This window comes from Manis javanica, chromosome 1 (assembly GCF_040802235.1).
Source record: "Manis javanica isolate MJ-LG chromosome 1, MJ_LKY, whole genome shotgun sequence".
Taxonomy (NCBI): domain Eukaryota; kingdom Metazoa; phylum Chordata; class Mammalia; order Pholidota; family Manidae; genus Manis; species Manis javanica.
Window position 1 is genome coordinate 224,808,133 of NC_133156.1, and position 21,774 is coordinate 224,829,906.

The following is a 21,774-nucleotide window of genomic DNA, read 5'->3' on the forward strand; positions in this document are numbered from 1 at the left end:
CCCCCATTCTGGGGGAGGACTGCCCCTTGGTAGGGAGTGGGCTGGAGACAGAACCCATGACACATAGTAACCTTTTTCTTCTTCTCTCTGCCCCCCCTAGAGCAGTGATGAGCTCACCAGGAAGGCAGTGGCAAGTCATGGCCACTCCCACCCTTTCCGACAGCCCTGTCCCAGCCCAGGTTTAAATTCACTGGAACGACTGAGGGACTAACAGGAGGGAGCCACCCCCTTGAGCTTGGGAATTGCTCCAAGCCCACCCTGGCAATACCTGTGGGCAGTTTTGATGGGCCTGGACTACCCTTCAAAAATGGGCCAAGTCACAGCAGCCTAAAAGCAGCTGCTGAGGTGGAAACCAGCCACGTACTGCGTTGGGGGCCCAAACAAGAAATCCTGAGAAAAGGAGATCTCTGTGGCCTGTGGTCTCAAGGCTCAGTGGTGCCTAGGAACCTGCTCCTGAGTGGAGTCCACGCCACTCACATGGCTTGGCCATTAAGGGAAAAAGAGCAGCCGATTAGAAAGTGAGCAGAACTAGGAGGTGTGGGGCTGGGCCACAGGGTCCTACATGCGCTTTGGTCCTGACATCTGTGGTTGTTTCAAACCGCCCAGGACAAAACCACTTCAGTGGGGAGCTTGCAGCTTCTCTTTAGGAGACAGTGCTCGCATGGGGGAAGGATGTTAACAGAAAGATGTTCAGCCAGTTGCTCATTGAACAAATTTCAATAAGGACCGTTCTGGGCAGGGACTGTCCAGAGCTAGCAGCCTGGCTCAGGGCTGGACTCCCAGCCCTGCCGAGTGATCTTGGGCATCACCTAGTCCATGTCATCTCTTAATGGTGGTACTGATAGTTACCTCAAGGGCTATGATGAGGATTTCAAAGCCAGTGTTGGGAAAGTGCTTAGAATAGTACCTGGAACAAAGTCATTATTATACGAGAACCTTAAATAAAATACCAAATGCAAAAGGCTGCAGAGAATCAGAGGCAAAGGGGAGAAAAATCCCATGAAAACTCTATTTGAGAGAAAAGGTTATGATCCTGTGAATCCAAGTGCTTTGGAAAGGCTGCAAAGGGGTGCAGGCCCTAAAGGCAGGTCTTATTTGTCAAATCCCTCCTGCCACCCTGGCCTCCTCGTCTGCACCAGGTGCCATCAGCAAGCCCATGAAGGCTGCACTCCGGCTCACCCTGAGGCCTTAGTCATCCTCCTCACAGGCATGGCATCCGCAGGAATTGCTTATTTTTTGAAGGCTGATCCACCCTGTAGATAATGTTGATTGTCAAAGGCATTCATCTTCTCTACCCCAGCAATAGGGGCTAAATAAATGAATAAATATTCATAGGCATAAATTCATTTATTCTTGCCCTCAAACACTTACATATGCTCTATAGGCTGGGCAGCTTATTCCTATGGACTTCACTGCCTAGTAAGGACACAAATGAATAAACAGGTACCATATATTATAGGTACTACATAGGGGCATAAACAGAAGTGCTATGGGAACGAGAGAAATAATAGAAAAAATTTTTTCACTACAGAAGTGGTAACAGGATGAACTTGCTATTAGCTGTAAGATGAACAGGAGCTCTTCTGGGCAGGCAAGAGAATGTGGCAAGGGCAGAGGCCCTGGGGCTTGAGAACTCTGCTGATGGTTGGGGAACTATGGCTAAAATGGGTGGTAGGAATGAAACTCCTAAATGACCCCATGGCCCAGGCACCCAGTATGCCGGCAGATTTCTCTCAGCCAGAAATGCAGCCCCACAGAAAAACAGGAGTGTGGCAGCAGCGAGCTACGTTCTGGTGTTGGCATTCGGGGCGGCAAGGGATGGCAGAACCCCGTGTGCAGTAGTGAGTGCTGACATGAATGAATAACAGGCAGACAGTATTCACAAAGGTTTCTGCATCTTTTTTTAGTAAGCCAGTGTGTGTGGTCTGGGAGATGGAGGAAGGCATCTGTACTGTCACTCAGGAGCTGCCCACTGCAACGTAGGCAGTTGTTTTTGTTTGTTTTATACGACCAGGAAATACATTGTTTTGTCAGGTCTGGCAGTTGTCTGGCCTCTGCACACTCACAGAGAGCTACCTGGCTCACCTGTGGGCTTGGCCATTCCACCTCCTATTCCCCAACCAGGCGGCTTTAGGGCACTTCTAACCCAACAAAGGAATTCTTGAAGTAGCAGGTTGAGAATCTGGATCATGTTCATCGCCAGTCTGGCACTGAGTTGGGTCTCTCTTAACCTGGAGAAATGCCACCTTGTGCTCTGAGGGTCCCTGCCCTGCAGAGGAACTTCCCCAGGGTAACTTCAAGGCAGTTGCTGTTGTGGAATCACAGAGATGATCACAGAGGAGTCAGAGCTGTGGCCCAGAGCTGGCCAGTGGAGAGTTGGGTAAATGTACTCATGACCACGAAGAGAAGCCTTCAGCGTGGAAGGCCCTGGTGCACATTTCACAGCCAATGGGAAATAGCACAGACCTGGCATGCTCCCAATGGACCAGGCCATCCACGAAGCCCAGCTCATGCGTTTGTCTTTTCTGCCCCAGATCATTCTCAATCATTCAAATCCACATTTTTAAAATAAAGAGGTCAAGTCTGAAAGGATGAGTGACTGGGATCCTCCCAACCTTTCTCCCCACCCTTCCTCCACTGGCCTCTTAGCCAAGGGCACCCAGGCTTTGATTCCTCACCCCTCCAAGGGTACACAAAACCAGAGGATGTGGAATGTGAGTGTTTTCCTCCACCACCTTGCCTGGGGAGCTGTCTGGAAGGGCAAGAAGCACAATTTGCTGGCAGCTTGGGAAGGAGCCAATGGGGGAGGCCCCTTGTGGCCTCTAAGGACAAAAGGGTGGGAGTAGGGGCAGGGAAAACAAGCTGAGTGAGATGCCTGAGCATCAGGGACAGTGAGGACCCCATGTCTGGGGACAGAGCATGTTTCTTGAAGGAATGGGCAGCCAGCAGCGAAGAGTTGAAGTCAAGGGAGGGAGGTGCTGATGACTGCCTTCTAGACCATTCGATTCAGGTGGGCACCGTGCTCCATCCCTAGCCCCAAGGACTCTTTTCATGGTGCCCGGGGGTCCAAAGCATTCACCATCTCTTCCAGGAGGCAGCAGGGAGACTGGGAAAGCAGGACTCCTACCCCAATCAATAGGATAGGCCTGTGGCAACAGTCTGTGCATGCGTGCTGATGCTCTGTTGAGTTCTCAGGGCATCTTTATTTACCAAAGGAAATGAGGTTTCTTGCCTATGGGTTCTACAGAGGCATATTCACAATGCAGATGAAATGTCCCAACCAGTGGAGACCAGCAGAGACTGCAGCCACAGCAGCACACAGCATCCTCCTAAGCCTTCATCTTAGGGCAGCAAATGGAGGGTGGAGACTGATTGATAATCTGCTATGTTACACCAGCTTAGCTCTGCAGGGACTTGACAGTGAGTCTTCTCCATGGCATTATGTTTTGGGAGAACTCAAGCCAGTTTGGCTGCCTGTGTTGTGAAAGTGAGTACAACAGGGACAGGGTCAGTCTGGGTTTGGAGGAAGTTCTCCTCCCTGAAATTAAAGTAAATCTGTAGATGCTGATGGTGGGCAAATGATACTGAGAGGCATTAAGCTCTCCTCTTAATGTTTATTTCCCTGAGTTATTTTTAGCATTACAGACAGTTCCCAGTTAACAAATGGGTTGGGTTCTGAAAGTTCATTTGTAATTCGGCTGTTTAGATTTTGGAACATACTTTCCCTATAAAAAAAACAATGTTATAAATGGTGATGAGGTTCCCAGGCTAGTTCTCCAAAGCCTATTTAACCCATAATGTAGCTAAAATACTGTCCTTTTGCAATGAAAAAAATTGTTTAATTGCAACATGAGTAATTAAATGAAACAGGGAAAGTCATTAAAATGGAATAAGAAGTAGATTTATGTTCATCTTAAATGATGCTGTTTGCAGCAAACCTAATTTAATTTAAGAAGAAGATTTTCTAAGGGCTTTTTGGGAACTGCTTGGGGTCTAGCCTATTGGGGAGAAAGCCACTGGGCTGTCTGATCTGCAGCTCATGAACATTTCCATCACCTCCCTGGCTCCCTTTCTTGATTTTAGGCTCATCAAAAAGTCTTCTGGTCAGAATTTGTTTTCCCATGTGGATTCTCACAGGGAGAAATTCACTGGTCAAAGTCCATGAAGGTGGTCTCCTTGGGTTGGATTTTTTATTCTGAGGACGTAGGTTAGCATCTGTCCTTGTCAATGTCCTGGGAACAGCAGTGTCCCAGTCCCAGCAACTCTAGGGCAGTGACAGGATCAAGTGTTGGAGCCTTTAGGACTGAGGGCTGAGGCTTGTCCAGTGAGGTTTCTCAAGGTAAATGTACCCTGTGGGCTTCCCTGGGGGCCAGCTACACCACCTCTTTCCTGGCAACACAATCCCTGCTGGGTGTGTTCTTCCAGACCTCACTAGGCAGCTCTTGGTGTGGATGGGATGTGTGTAACCGAGGTGTGTATAGGTCACAAGGGTCCCATATTGATTCTCTCTACCTGGACACATAGAGGGAAGTAAGAGATAGACCCTATGCTTTCTGCTGAGGCATGTAAATCTTGGCTGGAGGCTAGAAGCAAGTAATTGTTTAAGTACGGGTGCTCAAAACACTGGGAGTACCTTGAAAAAATGACCACATATGTTTCCCCATCTTCATATGCCTGCCCCTTGGCAATGTGGTACTGAGGTACCTCCTATCAGGAGGCAGGGTCCCTTTGCTCAAACCTTGAATCTGCCTTGGCCATGTGACTGCTTTGGCCAATGGGAATTTAGCAAATGTGAGTCAAACTGAGGTTGGAAAAGCACTTGTGCCCTGAACCTTACCCTCTCGCTGCTCTTGGAAGCTTGAGCCCACCATAGGAGCGAGCCTGAGCTGGATGGAGGATGACAGGCCACACGGAGGAAAACTGAGATGCCTTGGCTAAGACTCAACTAGACACAGACATGTGACTGAGGCTATCTTACATCAGCCACCAGTCACTAACCACCTGGACCACCCTGCAGCTGACCACAGACAAGTGAGAGCCCAGGGCAGATCAGCTGAGCCAGCCCAGCCCAGAACTGACAGCCAATCCACAGAACTGGGGTGGTTTTAAGCCACTAAGTTTGGGGATAATTATTATGTAGCAAAAGCTAACATACTCAGATCTGGCTCTAGTCCCTGACATCTCCTGACAGCTTCCTTTGGAATCTAGACTAAGGTTCGTCCCCTATAAATTTGGAAAAATACATAATCTTCTCTCCTTTTTTTTGCCCCCTTAATCAGAAATTTAAGTTTGAGCCACTCAGGTTTACCATCCCTAAATGCAGGCTTTCAAATGGGTGCTTTGGAAATCGTAGCATTTTTCAATTTTGTACACCCTTTGTGACTGACAGATGGGTTTTAAGTCAATGAAGATACAATCCCAACCATGGCTGCAACTCAAAGTGCTCGGCACGAACATGCACAAACTGTCTCACAATGCATGATCAGTGCCTGATAATTTCTTACCAGGGAAATCACAATTCTCATTCACAGAGCAAGGAGCAGTCTTCTGGAGAAAATCACCCAGGGTCTGGAAATTCACTACAAAAGGGGCTTGAGTGATTCTCCCAACTGAGCCCATGCTGCAGCCTTTGATTATCAATGTGAATTAAAGAGGAAAGGCAGGGGGAGTCTGCTTCTCATTCCGTAACTGTGCAAAAGCATCTTTTACCCATCCATGGATATCCAGAACCACATGAGAGGAAGGACCTGCCATGTGGGGCCTTGGGGTCAGGGATCCTTGATCCCCTCCCTCAAGAGCAGCATTTCTCCGAAAATCTGGGGTGCATGAGGAAGACATCAACTCGTGGGTCATGTGAGTATGATGACAAATATCCACCCTGAAAGCCCCAAATACTCATACATGTCAAAAATCTGGGTGTTAGGTGCTCTGAGGATATAGCCTACAGGTTGCACGGCCCCTTGCAGTTTTCCTGGGGCCTCTGACACAAGCTAAGTCCCTGTCTTCCCAGCCCAGACTTATTTTCAAGGGCTTCGCTCCAAGGAATGATGGGAATGTTTCAGCATGAGTGCTCCTGACCACAAGGAAAAAAAGCCTCCAATACATTTTACAGACATCAGTGAGGGTTCTGCAAAGTCCATTCTTTCAAGAACAAAATTGCATTTTATGAAGCCGTCCCTTTTCTGTTCCATCTGTCAAGCAGGTTTGCTGAGACTAATTTAAATTTCATGCAGCAGCAACTGAGGGGCAGTGATGTTTCCTTTGCATCCCACAAACAGGCCTGGCCGGGGAGTCATGTTCCTACTTCTCAGCGCCCACCTCCTGCTGGGGCCTGGAGGCCTGAAGCCCACAGTGGCGGTGGGGGCCCAGGAGCAGGGGCTATTTCAGCGTCACCTCATGCCACATCAGGCAGGACAGGGGACAGTCCAGTGAGCCTCCTTTCTGCCTACCAGCACCAACTCCAGGGGCATTGAAATCTCCCCAAATGTATGAATATTTGGTTCAACTTCATCTCTGATCTTTTAAGAATTAGCTTCCATTGAATGCCTAACAAGTGGCAGGCACTAAGCTTTTCCACACTTAGTAATTTAACCAATTCTTACAACATCTCCATGTGGAAGAAATTATTTTTCCCATTTTATAGACAAAGAAACTGAGGCTCAGAGACATACTCAGCTTCTAAGTAGCAGAAGTAGGATTCAAACCCTGTTGTGCCTGACTCCAGACCTTGAAATTCTCACCAGCTGTGCAATGTGCAGTTGGCAAACGCTCTGGCCTGTATTTTCCCACCTATATCACAAGAGGTAAATGCGCCCATTTGGTGTCTGCTGTCGGGTTGGTGGGTGAGAGGATGGGCAGAGTCACCAGGACAGCGCGGCAGTGGTTATCCTCGGAACACAACGTGCCCGGCCACAGGGGGTGGGAAAGGAGCCAGCCTGGTGGTTCTGACCTCTGCAAGGCTTTGCTTCCTTTAGGCTTCCCCCTTCTGACCGGAAAAATGGAAGGCCTGGAGGGCACGGCCACTCCGCTCCTGCTGGGCTCTGGGGATTTGTGTCCCAGAGCGTCACGAGCTGATTCAGATCCCTGGGAAGCAGTTTATTGGTCTGAACCACGGGTGTGTGTGCATGTGCGTGCCTGTGTCTGTGTGTGTATCTGGCCAGGCCCTGCAGATGCCTCAGTGGCCCAGGAATCTGTTTGTCTGACTCTGACTGCCCTTTTGTCAAAAACCTGCAAGAAATCCTTAGGCCACAGAAACATGAAGAAACAAAAAAATCAATTCAGGCCTAAAGGCAGCAGTGACAGAAAGAATTGTTATCACCTCACTAATCAGCCGTGGGGAGCACAGCCAGCCTTCCCCACCTAGGAGAGTAGGGACTGTCCCCTATGCTGCAGCACAGGGAGGGAGCTGGTGGCCAGGCCCACAGGGCTGGCAGAGGCGGTGATGGGGCAGGTGTCTCCACATTAGTGGTGATGGCCTGGCACGCTGGTGGCTGCACGTGACACTCACTGCGCTCCATGCCCACCCAGGGGGATGCTGAGGCCTGACTGTGCTGACACTTGTTGCTGAGATTCACCTTCGGGAGGACCTTCTCCTGAGGCCCCAGAGCCACTTCGGTCCATGTGTGTGGCATGAGACCCTTCACGGAGGATGAGCTGCCCTCTTCCCTCTGGCCCCTCTTGCCGTCTTGTCACCTGGGCCATGTCAGGCCTCCATGTTACAAGGTCAACCACTTGGAGACACAATTTGCTTTCTCTGCCTGCTTGGAGCCTAGAGCCTGTTTCTTATCTGAAGATTTCGCTTTTTCATTTGGTGAGGCTAGAAATGCTCACTTTTCCTTACAGGCACATGGCCTTGTCACACAGGCCTTGCCGGGGTGATGGTGGCGATGACACACCCAAAGAGGACTTACATATGCCAGGCTCAGCTCTGCTCTGAGCACTTTACACGTGTTGTGACTCACAACCCTCACAGCAGCCCTGGCAGGTAGGTGCTACTACATATTCCCATTTTACAGAGGCGACAGGTAAGGCGGCTTGTCCAGGGTGACCTAGCCTGCAAGAGACAGGGCGGAATCTAAACCCGGGCAGTGTGGTCCCAAAGTCTGCCTTTATCCACTCCACTAAGCTGCCTCTGCCAATGACCTCAATGGGAGAGACATTCTTGGGTCATTTGGTCATACTGTTCAGGCCAGAGACTGTCACCTCCTGGCCCTATGAGCTCCCTGAGGGCAAAGGTCAGCCCTTGGCTGCTCGGGAAAGATGAAGCTGTTGACCAGGGAAACCACAGACACCTCAGCTCGGGCCTCCCAGTCAACTGATGCGGTATACCGGTGTGGGGCTAGACTAATGGGCCGGGGGCCGGGCGTTGGGGGGCCAGCTCGAATAGCAGAAAGGCACCACGGCCCAAAGTCAATGACTGTCCTGGGCAGAAGCTGCTGTTAGCTGCCGTCCACCCTCTCCCCATGCACACCCAGTTCTTCTGCGCACCCTGAAGAATCCAGGGCTAATCAGGCACCTTTGTTTGAGTGGACATGCCCCTGCAGGTAGGAAACTGGGCTGGAGATGGTTACAGGGGAAAATGTGCCAGGAAGCTGGCTGTCCTCACAGGCATGAACTTTCGCCCCCCACCCCTCCAGGTCACCCTGCTCAGTCCTTGCCCAGCTGCTGTTTTCTGTCTGAGACTGTGTTCCCTTCCTCCCATGAGCTGTGGTTTGGGGCCTGGCCAGTAAGGGGTGGTGAATATCAAGCTACTTGGGAGAAAAGCAGGAGCTTTGCAGGCTGTATCCCTGTTGGGAGTCCCTCACTGCAAAGTCCCCTCGGCTTCCCTTGCCTGGCAGAGCCTGACTCCCGGCCCCGAGGAGAGGTCCGGCACTGTTCCTAAAATGGCCTCCATCCTTGAAAGGGCAGAAACCACCAAGGGTGCTCCCAGGTCCAGCTTCTCTCTCCCAACCTGGAGCCCTCAGCAGGACGCTCCAGAAGGTGCCATTCTCCAGGTGGCCAACAGCTGACCTTACGGAATGCCTGCCAGATGTGGCCAGGGCGCAGCCGGCTGGCCCCACTGGGCAGCGGTCTTTGCATCGGAGCAGTCCTGGGGCCTGGCGCCTGGGGAGGAATGTGTTTGGCTGGTCTGGGGGTGTTGTGCCCAAATAACCCTCCGTCTCCTCTCTCTCATGCAACATTCCTTCCTCCCCACCTTGGTGGTGGTGTTTTCATAACAGGAAAATAAAATCAATAAGGCGCTGCAGCAGGATGTCAGTGCGCTCCCAGCCGGCCTCCAAGAGCTCCATTGTCTCGGGCCTCCGCCGGGCTCCGTGCCGGCAGCACTCTCATTATTAATGGGAAGCAGGGCTGAAAGGGAGTTTTGAAAATCACAGAGACAAAGGCGCAGCACACCTGGAGCGTGGCTTTCCAACACCACAGCCACCGCACAATGGCTGGGCCGGGGCTCCCCCCGCCTTTAGCTTCTCCTGCACCTTTTATGAAAGCAGGAGAGACTAGACGGGGTGTGGGCACGGGCATAGACAGAATCACACATGCAAGCACACACCCGGGCCCTTGGGCGACTCCTGGGAGGCAGCTCCAAGTGGCCGCAGAGGTAAGGGTGGCCTGTGGAGCCCCTGCTCAGCCAAGGAGACAGGATGGCGATGAATGGGCTCAGCGCTACAGTTAGTAAGGCGGCCTGGCTTCTGCGGCTCCCAGAAGAAAGGGAATGGCCTAGAGCTATTGCCCCTGAGGCTGGCTGCTGGGGCCTGAGGCCTGGGTCCCTCAAGAAGGTCCGACCTTGGACCAGCTCTCCAACTCCGTGTGCCTCAGTATCCTCAACCCCCTCAACCTGAGTCCTGGGGTGCCGAAAGGATCTCACAGGGCTGACTGGGGCTTGGAGGAGGCAATAGACGCAGAGTGGTTATGACTTACTGCTGGCTAGTATCTTCTTGCCAACTGAAGTCACTGGTGCCCCCGGGGGGACCTGCATGGTCTAAATTCACCTATTTAGGGAACCTGTATCACCAACTTAGCATTCCACTGTTATTTCACTCATTTAGTAGCATTGAATCGACATGGCATAGGGCGATGGGTGACCTCAGCATGGGTCTTTCTACAGGTCGGTCACAGAGACTTTATGGAAAATAAAACCATGTGCACTTTAATGGCTGCCTGGCCCAGCTCCAGGGCCACCAACACTCCAGAGAGCACAGACTCAGCCCACAGGCTGTGAGCCTGTGGGGGAAGCAGGGCCTCCCGCTCAGAGAGGACACCAGGTCTTACCTTGGTGGTGACGGTGGGGGCAGAGCTGGCTACGAGGCTGGTGATGGCCTCGCTGCTGCCGGTGGTGCAGGGGGCGGGCGCCGTGGCGGGCGTGGGCAGCCGGGAGGGCACCACGGGCAGCGGCAGGAGGCCAGGCCGGGCGCTCAAGCTGCTGGCTGTGCCGCCTCCAGCTCCAGCGGGGGCGCTGCAGATGCTGGTGGTCGCATGCGTCCCGTTGGCACTCCACTCACGGCGGTCCCAGCCCACGCGGTAATCTCTCTCGAAGCGGCTGTGATGCCGGGACATCTTGGTGAGCCGCGGCTGCTCCTCAGGAGGAAACAGAGGCCGAACCTGCTGGCACAGAGCGGAGAGGAGGGCGATTAAGACAAACAGCACCCTGCTCGGGCACCAGGAGGGCAGCCACAACTGCCGGCATCTATGAAGCACCTTCTCTGTGCGCAAAAGGGGGCTTTCAAACGTTAGCTCGCTTCAGGTTCACAGCAAGCCCACGAAGCATGGATCACTGAACCACATCACAGTGAGGAGTAAGTGGTCTGTCCAGGGTCACATGGCAGAAGTGCAGTAGGCAAGATCTGAACCCAGTCACAGTTTAAAGTAAGCTTTTTGTCCCACAAACCATCCTGCTCTGAACATGCAGATATACGCACTTTAATTATGGTTGGGGTTTCATCCCGCCTTCCCCAGTGTGAAAGCAACATTCTGTGGGTTCCTCAGGCCACATTTTCCTCAGCTCTATGAGGGTGCCGAGCAGCCACGTCTGATAGCTCACTTTATAGTGGACAAAGCCTTTTACATACATCTCATTTGAACCTTACAGAAGCTCATGAGTTGGCAGGGCATGGTCATCCCCGGTTCATGCAGCAGGGAGCTCATTGAGAATAAGTGGTTCCCTAGAGGTCAGGGAACCAGAAAGTGGGCAAGTGGCCAGAATCTCTGGCCTTCAGACCACAGCTCCATGCAGGACTCAAGTCTGAGAAGGTGTTAAGCCTCTGGGAGTTAAGAGTTCTTCTTCATAACCCTATTGATATAGTCACTGGCACCAGAGACCCGTCTGCTCTCTGGCCTCTGTTCCCCAGATCACCTCCCACACGACTCTCCTGAATATTCTGAACATAAGGCCCTCGGTGTTGTCATGGAGACCTAGACACACCAGGATACTCTAGGGCCTTCGGCATCATCGAGGACTACATTTTGCTCAGCACGACGGTGACTTGCTTGGCTAGCTCCCTGTCCAGACAGGGCCCCAGTGTCATCCTCACTCAGGAAGGATGTCTCAGGTGCAGAGGCTGCAGTGAGGAGAGTGGAGAGGGCATGGCAGGGCCAGGGCATCGGTGGGCCAGTTAGGGTGGGGTCTGCCCTGCACATCACATTCCCAGCCTTGGCCATGGCTCAGGCACGACTTGGTTTTCTTTGACCCTTTTCTATACCACAGCCACTTTTTGTCTGCAGTGTAAGCTGGAGGTCAGGAATGGCTCCTGGCTCATATTCCTGTATCCTGTCAGTCCAGCGTAGCTGTGGTGGGGGGCTCTGGAACTGCTGGTTAGTGGATGGACAGTCCATTCTAGCCTTAAAATTTCTATCAAACCTGAACCTACTGTGGTCTTTGCACACTCAGACCTAGTTACCGACTTTAGTGCCCCAGAGCCAGGGCCCGGATCCATCTGGGCAAGGTGTCACTTACGTGCTACTTCTGAGGTTGGCTGGGCCCTGGCAGCCCCTGTCCCCTCCCTCAGGACTGTTCCTCTGCCAGGTACGTGGGGCAAACCTGAGACCGACCTGCCTTGGACCAAGCCTGCAGGCCCACCTGAAGCAAAGCTGACCACGATCTCTTCAGCTGGATGGTAGCTTCTGTGTTTATTCAATCATTATGCTTCATGGCTTACACAATGCCATGGAGGTCATCCTTTTATCTATTCAATATTACATGACAAAAAATAACAACAAGCTTTCCCTTGACCACCCCTCCCACTGTCTTGAGAGTTGTCTAGGTTTAGCCTCGTTCCTTTTCTGCTCCTGTGTGGCTTTGCTCTGGCCACTCCTTGGGACGCGTTCTCACCGAGGTCGTAAAACATCTCCTTGTTTGATACCATCGGACATTTAGACCTTGTCTTCCTTGACATCCCTCATATCTGGCATGGCTGATCTCCCTCTTTGCTGGAAACCTCTTTTCTGTGGTTCTGTGACATCATCATGCTCTTAGTTTTCCTCCTGCAGTTCTGCTGTTCCTTCGTAGTCTCCTTTGCAGGATCCTCTTTCTCGGCTCACCCGTGAGGGTCCATATGTCCTCCTCTTCTTCCCAACCTCCGCCGACACTCTCTTGAAGATCTCATTCAGCTCTCACCTCTTGCTCATGCACCCCCAGGGCTACATTTCCCGCTATGCTTCTCTCCTTAGCACCACATCTGCCATCTTACAGTCTGAAGTTCACCTTCACCTGCCTGTCCACAGGTACCTATGTACCTAAATTAATGCACTGTTCTTTTGTCCATTCGTTCTCAGGAATTCCCTCTGTCAGGGAAAGCCACCCCCATTCCCCACCTCCAGCCCCAGCTTTGACAGTGGGGTTTTCACTTCCACTGCCCCAGCTGCTTCTCAAATTTTCCCCCCTCTCCACCTGCACACCCCCCACCCCTATTCATTGTCTCCCACAAACCTGATTTCACCAGTGTTCTTGCCCTGTCCTCACCCTTCGTACCCATTTTCCACCCAACTGCCCTTATGGTTTTTTTAAATCTCGAATCTGATCATGATACTTTACTCCCCTGCTTTAAATCCTATCCTTTGGAATAAGGTCCAGACCCCTCAGGGTGGCCTACAAGACACTTGGGGGTCTGGGCTGGCTCACTATTCGAGCATCGCTGTCCACTCTTCTCACCCCAGAGGTGACACCCAAATGCCTTACAGTCTCTGAAGGTATCACCCCCTCTCTTACACTGTTCCTTGGCCAGAAATGGCTTCCCACCCTGCCCCTAGTTAAGTCCTGCATGTCTGTTATGACTCAGCTCAGGCACTGACTCTTCTAGGAGGCTGCATTGACATGCCCCCCACTACCTGGGTCAGGTGAGAGGCCTTGTCTATTCCGTGGACACCCAGTGCATTGATGCTGGACACCCCCCAGCATTTATGCTGTTGCATTTGTGCTTGAGAACAGGTTCTGGGCTTATTGTCTTTGTCCCCGTAGCATCCAGTCCAGGGTCTGGGAAAGAAGGGTGTTCAATACATGTTTGCTGAATGAATAAACAAATGCTGACTTCTTTTTAATTGTTGAATGTTTCCAGAAGAGACAAACATATTTGTGTGAAGGGAGAACCTCATTCACAAACACCTTGAGTCTTCCAACTGGAAATTCCATGTAAGGAAACGTCCTGTCTTCCTAGTAAGACAGACCTGGGGCATCTGAGGCCAGTGCGCCAGCTCTGAAAGGAGACTTTCTGTCTGCCTAGGTTGGCCAGACCCCAGAGCTTAGGCTCTGGTCTCCTGAGATAAACCTTCCCAGGCAGGGCCCTTGCTCAGGGGCCACTGTTTCCCTAGTTGGATCCTGGGGGCAGCAGGGATGATGTTGTAAGTACGCAACACCATGTTCTCTCTCTGACCAGCCAGGAGACCCCTCCCAGCCTCGCTGCAGTTATGCTGGGATGACACATCCGAATTCGGACAGATAGAGTGAGTGGGGATGTGATGAAGACCACTTCCAGACCTGGCCCTTGAAACACATTATGTATGACCCTCAGATCCCCTCACCTGCTGTGGTAACCTTAGAGGCCATGTCCCACTGGTGTGGCTGTCCAGTGTCCAGTGCAGGAGGGTTGCCTTGCCAGCACTGGACATGGCACTACTGGGACATAAATCTTTATCATGTTAAGGCACTGAGACTGGCAGTTTTATTTGTTACTGTGGGAAAAATGGAAGTTCCTATGGCCAGGATCCTCACCTGACCCTAAACTACTTGGTGATGTAATCAGGCTGCTGCTAGGCTAAGGCTTCCACACCCACTGGCAATGAACTATTACTGACTGGGATCTCTGCCCAGTGCTGTGTACAGAGGCAGAGACGGATGTGGATTAAGGACCTGCTGAGTGCTGGATGCAGACGTGATTCTAGTGCTCTTCAACCTACCACCATGAGAATGCAGCTGAGTATAAACCCTTTTACCCCAAGAACGTTCCATTGTCATTTCTCAGTCTCACTGAATCCATAGTGAACTTGCCCAGGGCTGAATCCCTCACACAAGACAGTTACCTAAGCCTAGCCTAGTCTGACTGCCCTTACATTCCTACAAAACAACACAAACCCACCCACCTGTTGTTAAGGAAATCATCTCCTTCCAGCTGGTAAGGATGGAGATGAGCAGGGCAGATGCTGAGATGTGCCCACAGGTGCAGAGTGTGCTTGGGATCAGGTCAACGGGGCCTCTTTAGCCCCAGTGAAGACTGTGATGCCCATGAGACCTGTCAGCTCGCTGCCTCAGGGACCTCCTACTACACCACACCGTGGCTGTGTCTCACTCACCATCCCAGCAGCTTGCACCTCCTACCAGCCCCAACCCCTGTTCACCTCCTCAAGTTCCTAAAAGCTAGAGAGGAGATGGAGATTCAGGCAGCTGGAGGCCACACAATTTGGTTTCAGCTGCATTAAGTGTATTCAAAACAAAGGTCAACTATTTGCATGCCAGGTTGGGTTCGACTTCACTCCTTAATTTCCCCTTTCAAATGGAATGAAAGGAACATGTTCCACAGTTTACCCTGGGTGAGATGGCAGAGTGCCAGGTACAGCAGTGGCAACCTAAGTTTTCCTCCTGGGCATGGATCCAGTGTGTCAAAAAGGTCCTGTGTGCCCACATATGCGCCCAGGGTGCTGGCAGGGAAGGCAGCAGGAAGTGCTTGGTGGGGTCAGAGAAGGTCCCGAATGGACAAGGCCTCTCAGATGAGACTGGTCAAGCAATTACAGACAAAACACATAAAGTGGCTTCCTTGTCAAGGTGGGTACCTTGTCCTGGCAGGCTGCCTGTGAGCTGGCAGAGCCTGGCACAGGGCCCTTCTCCAAGAGTGGGAAGGGAGGCTGGGCAGCAGCCATTCCTCTGAGTGTGGAGGGACTCCTAGCTCCTACCCCAAACCTTCACCTGCCTCCTGTTCCTCGAATCCTATCTCCCTGGCTCTCTCCCTTCTCTCTGTTCCTGATGTCCAGGTACAAAACACGCCCCGGGACTCCATGCTACAGCACAGCCTCCCTTTCTCAGCTTGGCTTCAGCCTCTCCAGCGGAGCAACCCCTTGCTCAGAAGAACCTGTATGGAATTTGACCCGAAATTCTAGGTGTCGTTTATTTGGTTTTTACATTTTCTACATGTGATCAGGTTACCTCTCTAATGATAGAAAAGTTAATGTGAAATGAAAATCTTTTCTGTCTATACTCTGGAGTCATTTAAGAAACAGTCTGGTACTTCTAAGACTGCCTGGGCATCCTTCCCTGCTAGAAAATATGGGCCTCACCATAGTAAGTGCCTGGTTTCAGGCCCAGTTCAGGCTCTGGAAAACCCCCACATTGCTGGACTCTTTCATGCTTATTGCTCTCCTCATATTCCTGAAACCTGGGCAGGCCCCAGGCTCTGGGGAACCTTTCTGGTCCTGCTGCTCAGGCTGGCCATTGAGTCATTACATTTTTGGGCCTGTCTGATGAAGCCACACCCAACTGGCTGCCAGGGTCTGCGTGCTGGGACTGCTCCCTGTGACCACTCTGGGACTCAGACCAGGCCTTCGGGCAGCAGCAAGAGAGCTGGGTGGGGAGTCAAGAGAGTCAAGCTGCGTATGAAGCCAGTACTACCCCCTTTGGCCCTGGGGACTCAGGTGCCTCTAGTTATCCATCTGGAAAACACGGACGGGAAGCCCTGCCTCCCTCAGGGCCACGAGAGGATCAAACAGTGGATCCTGTGAGCCCTCTGGACCTGGTGAAGAGCCCCTCACTGGGTAAAGCTCAGATCCTAAAGGTACAGGGAAGAAAAGGACAGGCCTGGGACTCCAGCGTTAACAGGAACTGGGCAGGTTTCCGGGATAAGGACACAGGGGACTGTCACACAAAGCTACGAATGGGCGGGTGTCTGAAACACAGCCCCAGGCTCCCTGAGACTCCCGGGCACTCTGTCACCCAGGGCCACTGCGAGAGAACACAAGGGTGGGAGGAGGTCATCCTCAGCAGAACACCGGTGACCTAGGATCTATCAGGAACTTCAGGCCTGTCTGGCCAGACGGCTTCTTCCTGCAGCTCAGACTCAGGCCTGGGTCCATGAAAGGCCTGAGGACAGCCTGGAGGAGGAGAATCAGCTGACACCGAGGCTCAGGCCTGTTGTGGGCTGTCTCCTGCATATTTGCTGGATACCAGACCAGCAGCCCTGCTCTACAGATTTGCCTCACCATGAATAATCATGAGTAAATAATTCAAGACTTGTGCACATCACAGTTTGTGTTGCCCACGTGGGGCTGCGGTACAGGGGCCAGTGTCCAGGAGCCCAGGGCACTGGCTCCTGAGAATCCCATGCTCATGGACCAGCACGCTGTGCACACCCGAGCAGGCAGCAGGATGGAGGAGCCGTGTCTGGGGACACACTCAGTGTGCTCTGAGGCCAGTTGTGGCCACACATATTGACAAGCCTGTGTGCACATGCTGTATGCAGGATCACAGGTGGCTAATGATCCTTCCCCGTTCTTACCATTAAGGCACGCGGAGGAGTGGGCGCTGGCTGTGAGGGCCCTGAGGGCATGATTAATCCACAGGAAGGTAGGGAGCCCGCGCTGCCTCCAGACGGGAGTGAGGAATGAGCCCCGGCCGGTCCGGCCCCCTTGGAGAATGTGTGATTGCCTCATTTGGGGGAGATGTGCTGCCAAGTTGGCTGGAACAGTCCGTGCCCATCTTTCTTATTTTCGTTTCCCTCTCTGTTTAGCCTTTCTTATGGAGCAAAGTAATAAACAGCAGCCAGAACACCGTCTTGGCAAATGCAGCACGAAGGAATTCTCCAGGTGCTTCTGGAGAAGCCGTCCTGGCCATGACTTGGCGCAGATGTTAGCAGGAACTGGGGGTGCCCCTTGGAAATGCTTCTCTGCTTCCTAGGGCTGCTTCTGCTCCCAGTGACTCACAACCCCACTGAGCCCCCCACTAACTAACAGACCTGCTTCTGGCTGAGGCTGCAGGAGGCCTTCTCTGAGCAGAATTCTCTTCTCTTGCTCACAGAGGCAGGCCTATGGCCCAGCAATGGACTGGCAAGTTTGCCCCCATGTGAGGGCTGCTCCTGCAAAACTACGCCCCCTAAAGACAGGAAACCACGTAGGCTGGGCACCCGGGGCAGGGCTTAGGAAATGCTTCCGCATCACAGTGGCAAGCCCTTTCTTGCTCAGAACACATGGTAGGGTGGGGACAAGGGGAGGCAAGGAGGTGCCTAGGGCCCTCAGGGGCCCCCTGCCCTTGCTCAGCCCTCAGTGCGGCCTCCTTAGCTTTTCCCTTACCTGTCTCAGGTGTGCAGGCCTTCTGCACTTCCAAGTGGATAGGAAATGTGAGGAGCTGGGGCCATGCACAGGTACCAGCCTGAGCTAAGGCCCCATTTCAAATCCTCAGTACCAGCTCAGAAGTCAAGGAAGCTTTGGAACATTCACAGGTGAACCGTACCCTCTGTAGGATGAGTGACGTGAGGTGTGATTCAATTGTGAGTGCCTTTCCTTCAAATACCAAGGCCCCAGTGAACTGAGCACAGTCACTGTTCTCACATTTTCCTCTGCCCTGAAGGGGCCTTTCTCCCCACCTCACCTCACCCAGCCACGGGGCCCACAGTCCTCATGTGACCCTCCCCCCACTTCATGCCATCACTGGCCTCTCACTGAGCCAGGCAGGCTGCCCTGCCCAGGCACCAGGCTGGAGTGGCCCTTCCAGGGGCCCCTTTTATCTTTACAAGGAAACATGGAACCTGCTTTCTTTACCACCCCTTAAACCTGCATGTATGTCCTACGTCTTGGCCCATCCAAAGCTTTGCAGGAGACACTACCCAGCAGACCCTGGACCAGTGGGTGGACTGGACTCAGGGGAAGGCAGGGAGGGATCTCAGGCATTTCCAGGCTCAGAGGTGGTCGCAGCCACAAGAGCATGGGCTTATAGGGCTACGGTTCTTATCCTTCACAAGGTTCCTTGAAAGCCACCCCATCATTTGCTCCTGACAACATCCCAGTGGTGTAGGCAGGCATGTCCTGACACTCACATTTCATAGGTGAGGAAAGACAAGAGGATGGAGACAAGGGCTGGGACAGTGGCCTATGTCCCCCTGCCCCAGGGGCGGTCTGCAGGTCTACAGCCTCGGCATCACTGGTGCTTGCTAGAATGCAGAACCTCAGGCGCTGCCCCAGCTCTCCTGAGTTGGAAGCTGCATTTTTCACAAGATCCCTGGGGGTGGGGTGCGGGAACTCAGGTTAGAGCTGGAGACATGCCAGCCTAAGGTATGTCCATTAGCGGGGCTGGAGTCAGCCCTAGGACCAGGTATCCCGACGCTTGGGTAGCACTCATCAGTGTGCCACAGTCCATGCAAAGCCCTGGGGGGCAGAGGTATTTTGGGGAAAAGCCATATTCCATAATTATAGGGCTCAGTACATGACCTAAAAAGACAAATGTTTCAGAATGCTTTTCTGATGACAGGTTTCAGGAAAAATGCCACTGATTCCTTCTCTGGGCACCATTTCTTACACAAAAAGCAATCTCCCTGCCTCAGAAAGGTGGTATACAGTGCTCGTTTTAGATGAACGAGATTAAAAGAACAAGCCTCCCATTTCCCTACCTTCCCATGTGCACCTTTGCTTTGAGAAATTCTAGCTGCGGGTTTTGATGTAGTGATTTTTTTTTTCCAAAAGGCACACATGATTCAGAGACTTTTCTCATGGGACTAATTGACTAGGCATTTGTGCTATTGCTACTGGTGTAAATCATTATAATGGTGATAATGAAAAATAAAAAAGATATTGGAAATGACAGTTGGCAACATAATATCAGCATAAACTGAGGGAATAGGGGAGGCGTGTATAAATTAGGAGCTCATAAACATCAGGCGGTTATGGCGGTAGGTATGGTTAGATCGTTTAGAGGAGGACTAACCAGTTATTATTACCAGTAACCATCTTTGCTCCTCTCTTTGTTGTTGGTGGTTCCGTGGAGAATGGAAACACTGAAATCTGGAGCCTGCTTTCTCCCGGCCAGGATTCGCTAACTTTGCAGCTACCCCCTTCTGCAAGCAGCCTTCGGCTCTCTTGCAGGCCACCTCTCAGGCACGCCTGATTATTCTGAATCTCGCAGAAATGACTAACTTAATGAGATCTCACTTCACAGCAAATGGTGTTCATCAGTGACCCAAGCCAATGAATAAATCCTACTTGGTGCCTGGAGCAAGACCCAGCAGCAAGAGTTGCAAAGAAGAAAGATGGATGTGCTCTCTCCATTTGGCTGCCAAAAATGCTCCTGCAATTTGCTTTCTTCTAGACATGAGTCTATTCAAGTCTGCTTGGAAACATTAGGGATTGGCCATCACAGGGCCAGGAGATCACACTGCCCGTGACAGGATATTATCTTCTTTGGGAGAGACCCCACTGCTCTTTCCTGAGTAGGTAGCATCTGATGGCTGCAGAATTGCTCTGAGAATGGGGGACATTAAAAATCCCCGTCCAGAGGACGTGCGGAAGCAACAGCCACTGCAGCACACAGGGCTTGGGGAAGCTTCCTGGCACTGGAGCTAACAGCGCTGCTTTCCAACCTCCGTCTGCTGGGCCCTGGGAGGCTCTGGCTTACCTGGGGTCCCTCCCCAGAAACCACCAGGTAGCTGACCTCCTCCAGGGGGGGCTCTACTTCCATGAGTCAGGCTCTGTGCCCCCTTTATCCTCCCAAGCAACCGTTGGCAAGCCTTTTGGTGAATGTATGTTCTGACCTTCCCTGGTCAAACCACATCAAATTCCCCCATGCCCTCCTGCCCCCTTAAGCCAGGCTCTGTGCGGGATCCTGAGGGCAGGCGAGGATGGGGCCCACCCTCAGGGGAAGCGAGGCAACTCAGGCGGACAGCACAGCAGAGAAGACAGAGTGAAAAGCACATGCATGCCTGGGCTCAGGGGTGGAGCAGCCAGATCAGGCTGGGACCGGCAGGGTAGGGCAGGCTGGCCCTGGAGCCCAGGGGGGTGTCCAGCCCCTGGGGCTCCATCCATTTCAAAGAATAGACTGTACTTGAGCGAGGACAGCGTGATGGGGAAGAAATAAATGTGGCGTGGCCAAAGGTGGAGCGCCCAGGTTTGCGGCCGTGCATCCAGCCTGCTGGGTCACTGCAGACACTGGGGCTGTGACCTACCTCTCCTCAACAGAAAGGGGAGCCGTGAACTCTGGCACTGCTCACTGGGGATTGCCCCGGGATGGCAGGGCAGGGAGGAATGTTCTGGGCCACTTGGGAGGAACTTTTGTTCCCTGGTCCTGACCTCTGCCCCTTGTTTTGGCTCCCCTCCTGCTGACCTCTCTGCCATGGCACAGGCTTTTCTCAGCCCCCATAGCCTGCTCGGCCTTTGTTTTGGGAGTTGCTGCCCTATCTTGACGTACTTGCTTCAGATTCTCACTGTCTTTATTCTATGTCCATGTTTTTAATTTAATTTAATTTGAAAAAAACCCCGAACACCCAGGCCAGAGGGCAGCCTGTTGCGAGGTGGTGTGTTTTATCACCACCCGAGCATGCAAACGAGGCAGCCTCTGCTGACAAGTTCACATCTCCAGTGCAGAGCTGGCTGTTTGAACAGCTTGTGTGCAGTAATTGAAACATAGATTTTTGTTGCCTTTCTGTTTATTTTTAGATTAACCAAGCAGGGATACTTGGCTTCTAGGCTGCCACTTCCACCCTGGTGGGGTAGCCGGGGAACACTGGCCCCATGCCCCCCCAGCAGCAAGGACTACCGTGTCCCCCCTGGGGTCCCTTATCCTGGGTTTGTCCTGAGCCTGACTCTGCATTTGACCTTCACCGTGACCCCAGGGCCCAAGGCTGGGAAGCTGATGAAGACAGAATGCTGGCTGGCTATTTTCTAACTCCCAGGTCCCTGCCGCCTCCCACTCTGCTGGACTCTCACAGAAGCTCTGGGATCAGCCACTGCCTTTGACAGTCACAGTAACTGAGGCACAGAGCATTAGGGCAGAAATGCAACTAGAATCCATACTTGCTATTCCCAAGGCAAGGGTATTTCAGTAAAGGGAGGGCCACATAGCTTGGAGATTCTCTCAGGTCAGTTTTCTACTTGAGCTACGTAAAAAAAATTATGGTCACATCACCCTGGAGAGGTGAGTTATGCACAATGATAAACAGCCCTAAATCTCAGTGGCTTAAACTACAATGTATGCTTTTGGCAAATGCTACATGTTCACTGCTGGTCAGCTGTGTCAGGTCATCTGTCTTCAGCACCCATGCTGAGAGGAGCGAGCCTGCCCTGGGCTCTGCTGGCCCCTGTAGCCAAGGGAAAGAGTTTGGG

General features: G+C 52.4%; 1 protein-coding gene across 7 annotated transcripts in view; it reads right to left on the bottom strand.

Moving 5' to 3' along the window:
- Nucleotides 1-21,774, bottom strand: part of KLHL29 (kelch like family member 29) — a 296,154-nt gene that overhangs the window by 124,704 nt on the left and 149,676 nt on the right. For 6 of the 7 annotated variants that reach the window (XM_073215972.1, XM_073215989.1, XM_073215986.1 and 3 more), the window contains one exon: nt 10,267-10,596. In XM_073215972.1, the coding sequence (XP_073072073.1) occupies nt 10,267-10,551 (285 nt within the window). In that variant the 5' untranslated portion in view covers nt 10,552-10,596. Of the gene's footprint in view, nt 1-10,266; nt 10,600-21,774 lie in introns of all 7 variants that reach the window. The other variant, XM_073215992.1, reaches the window with a different exon arrangement.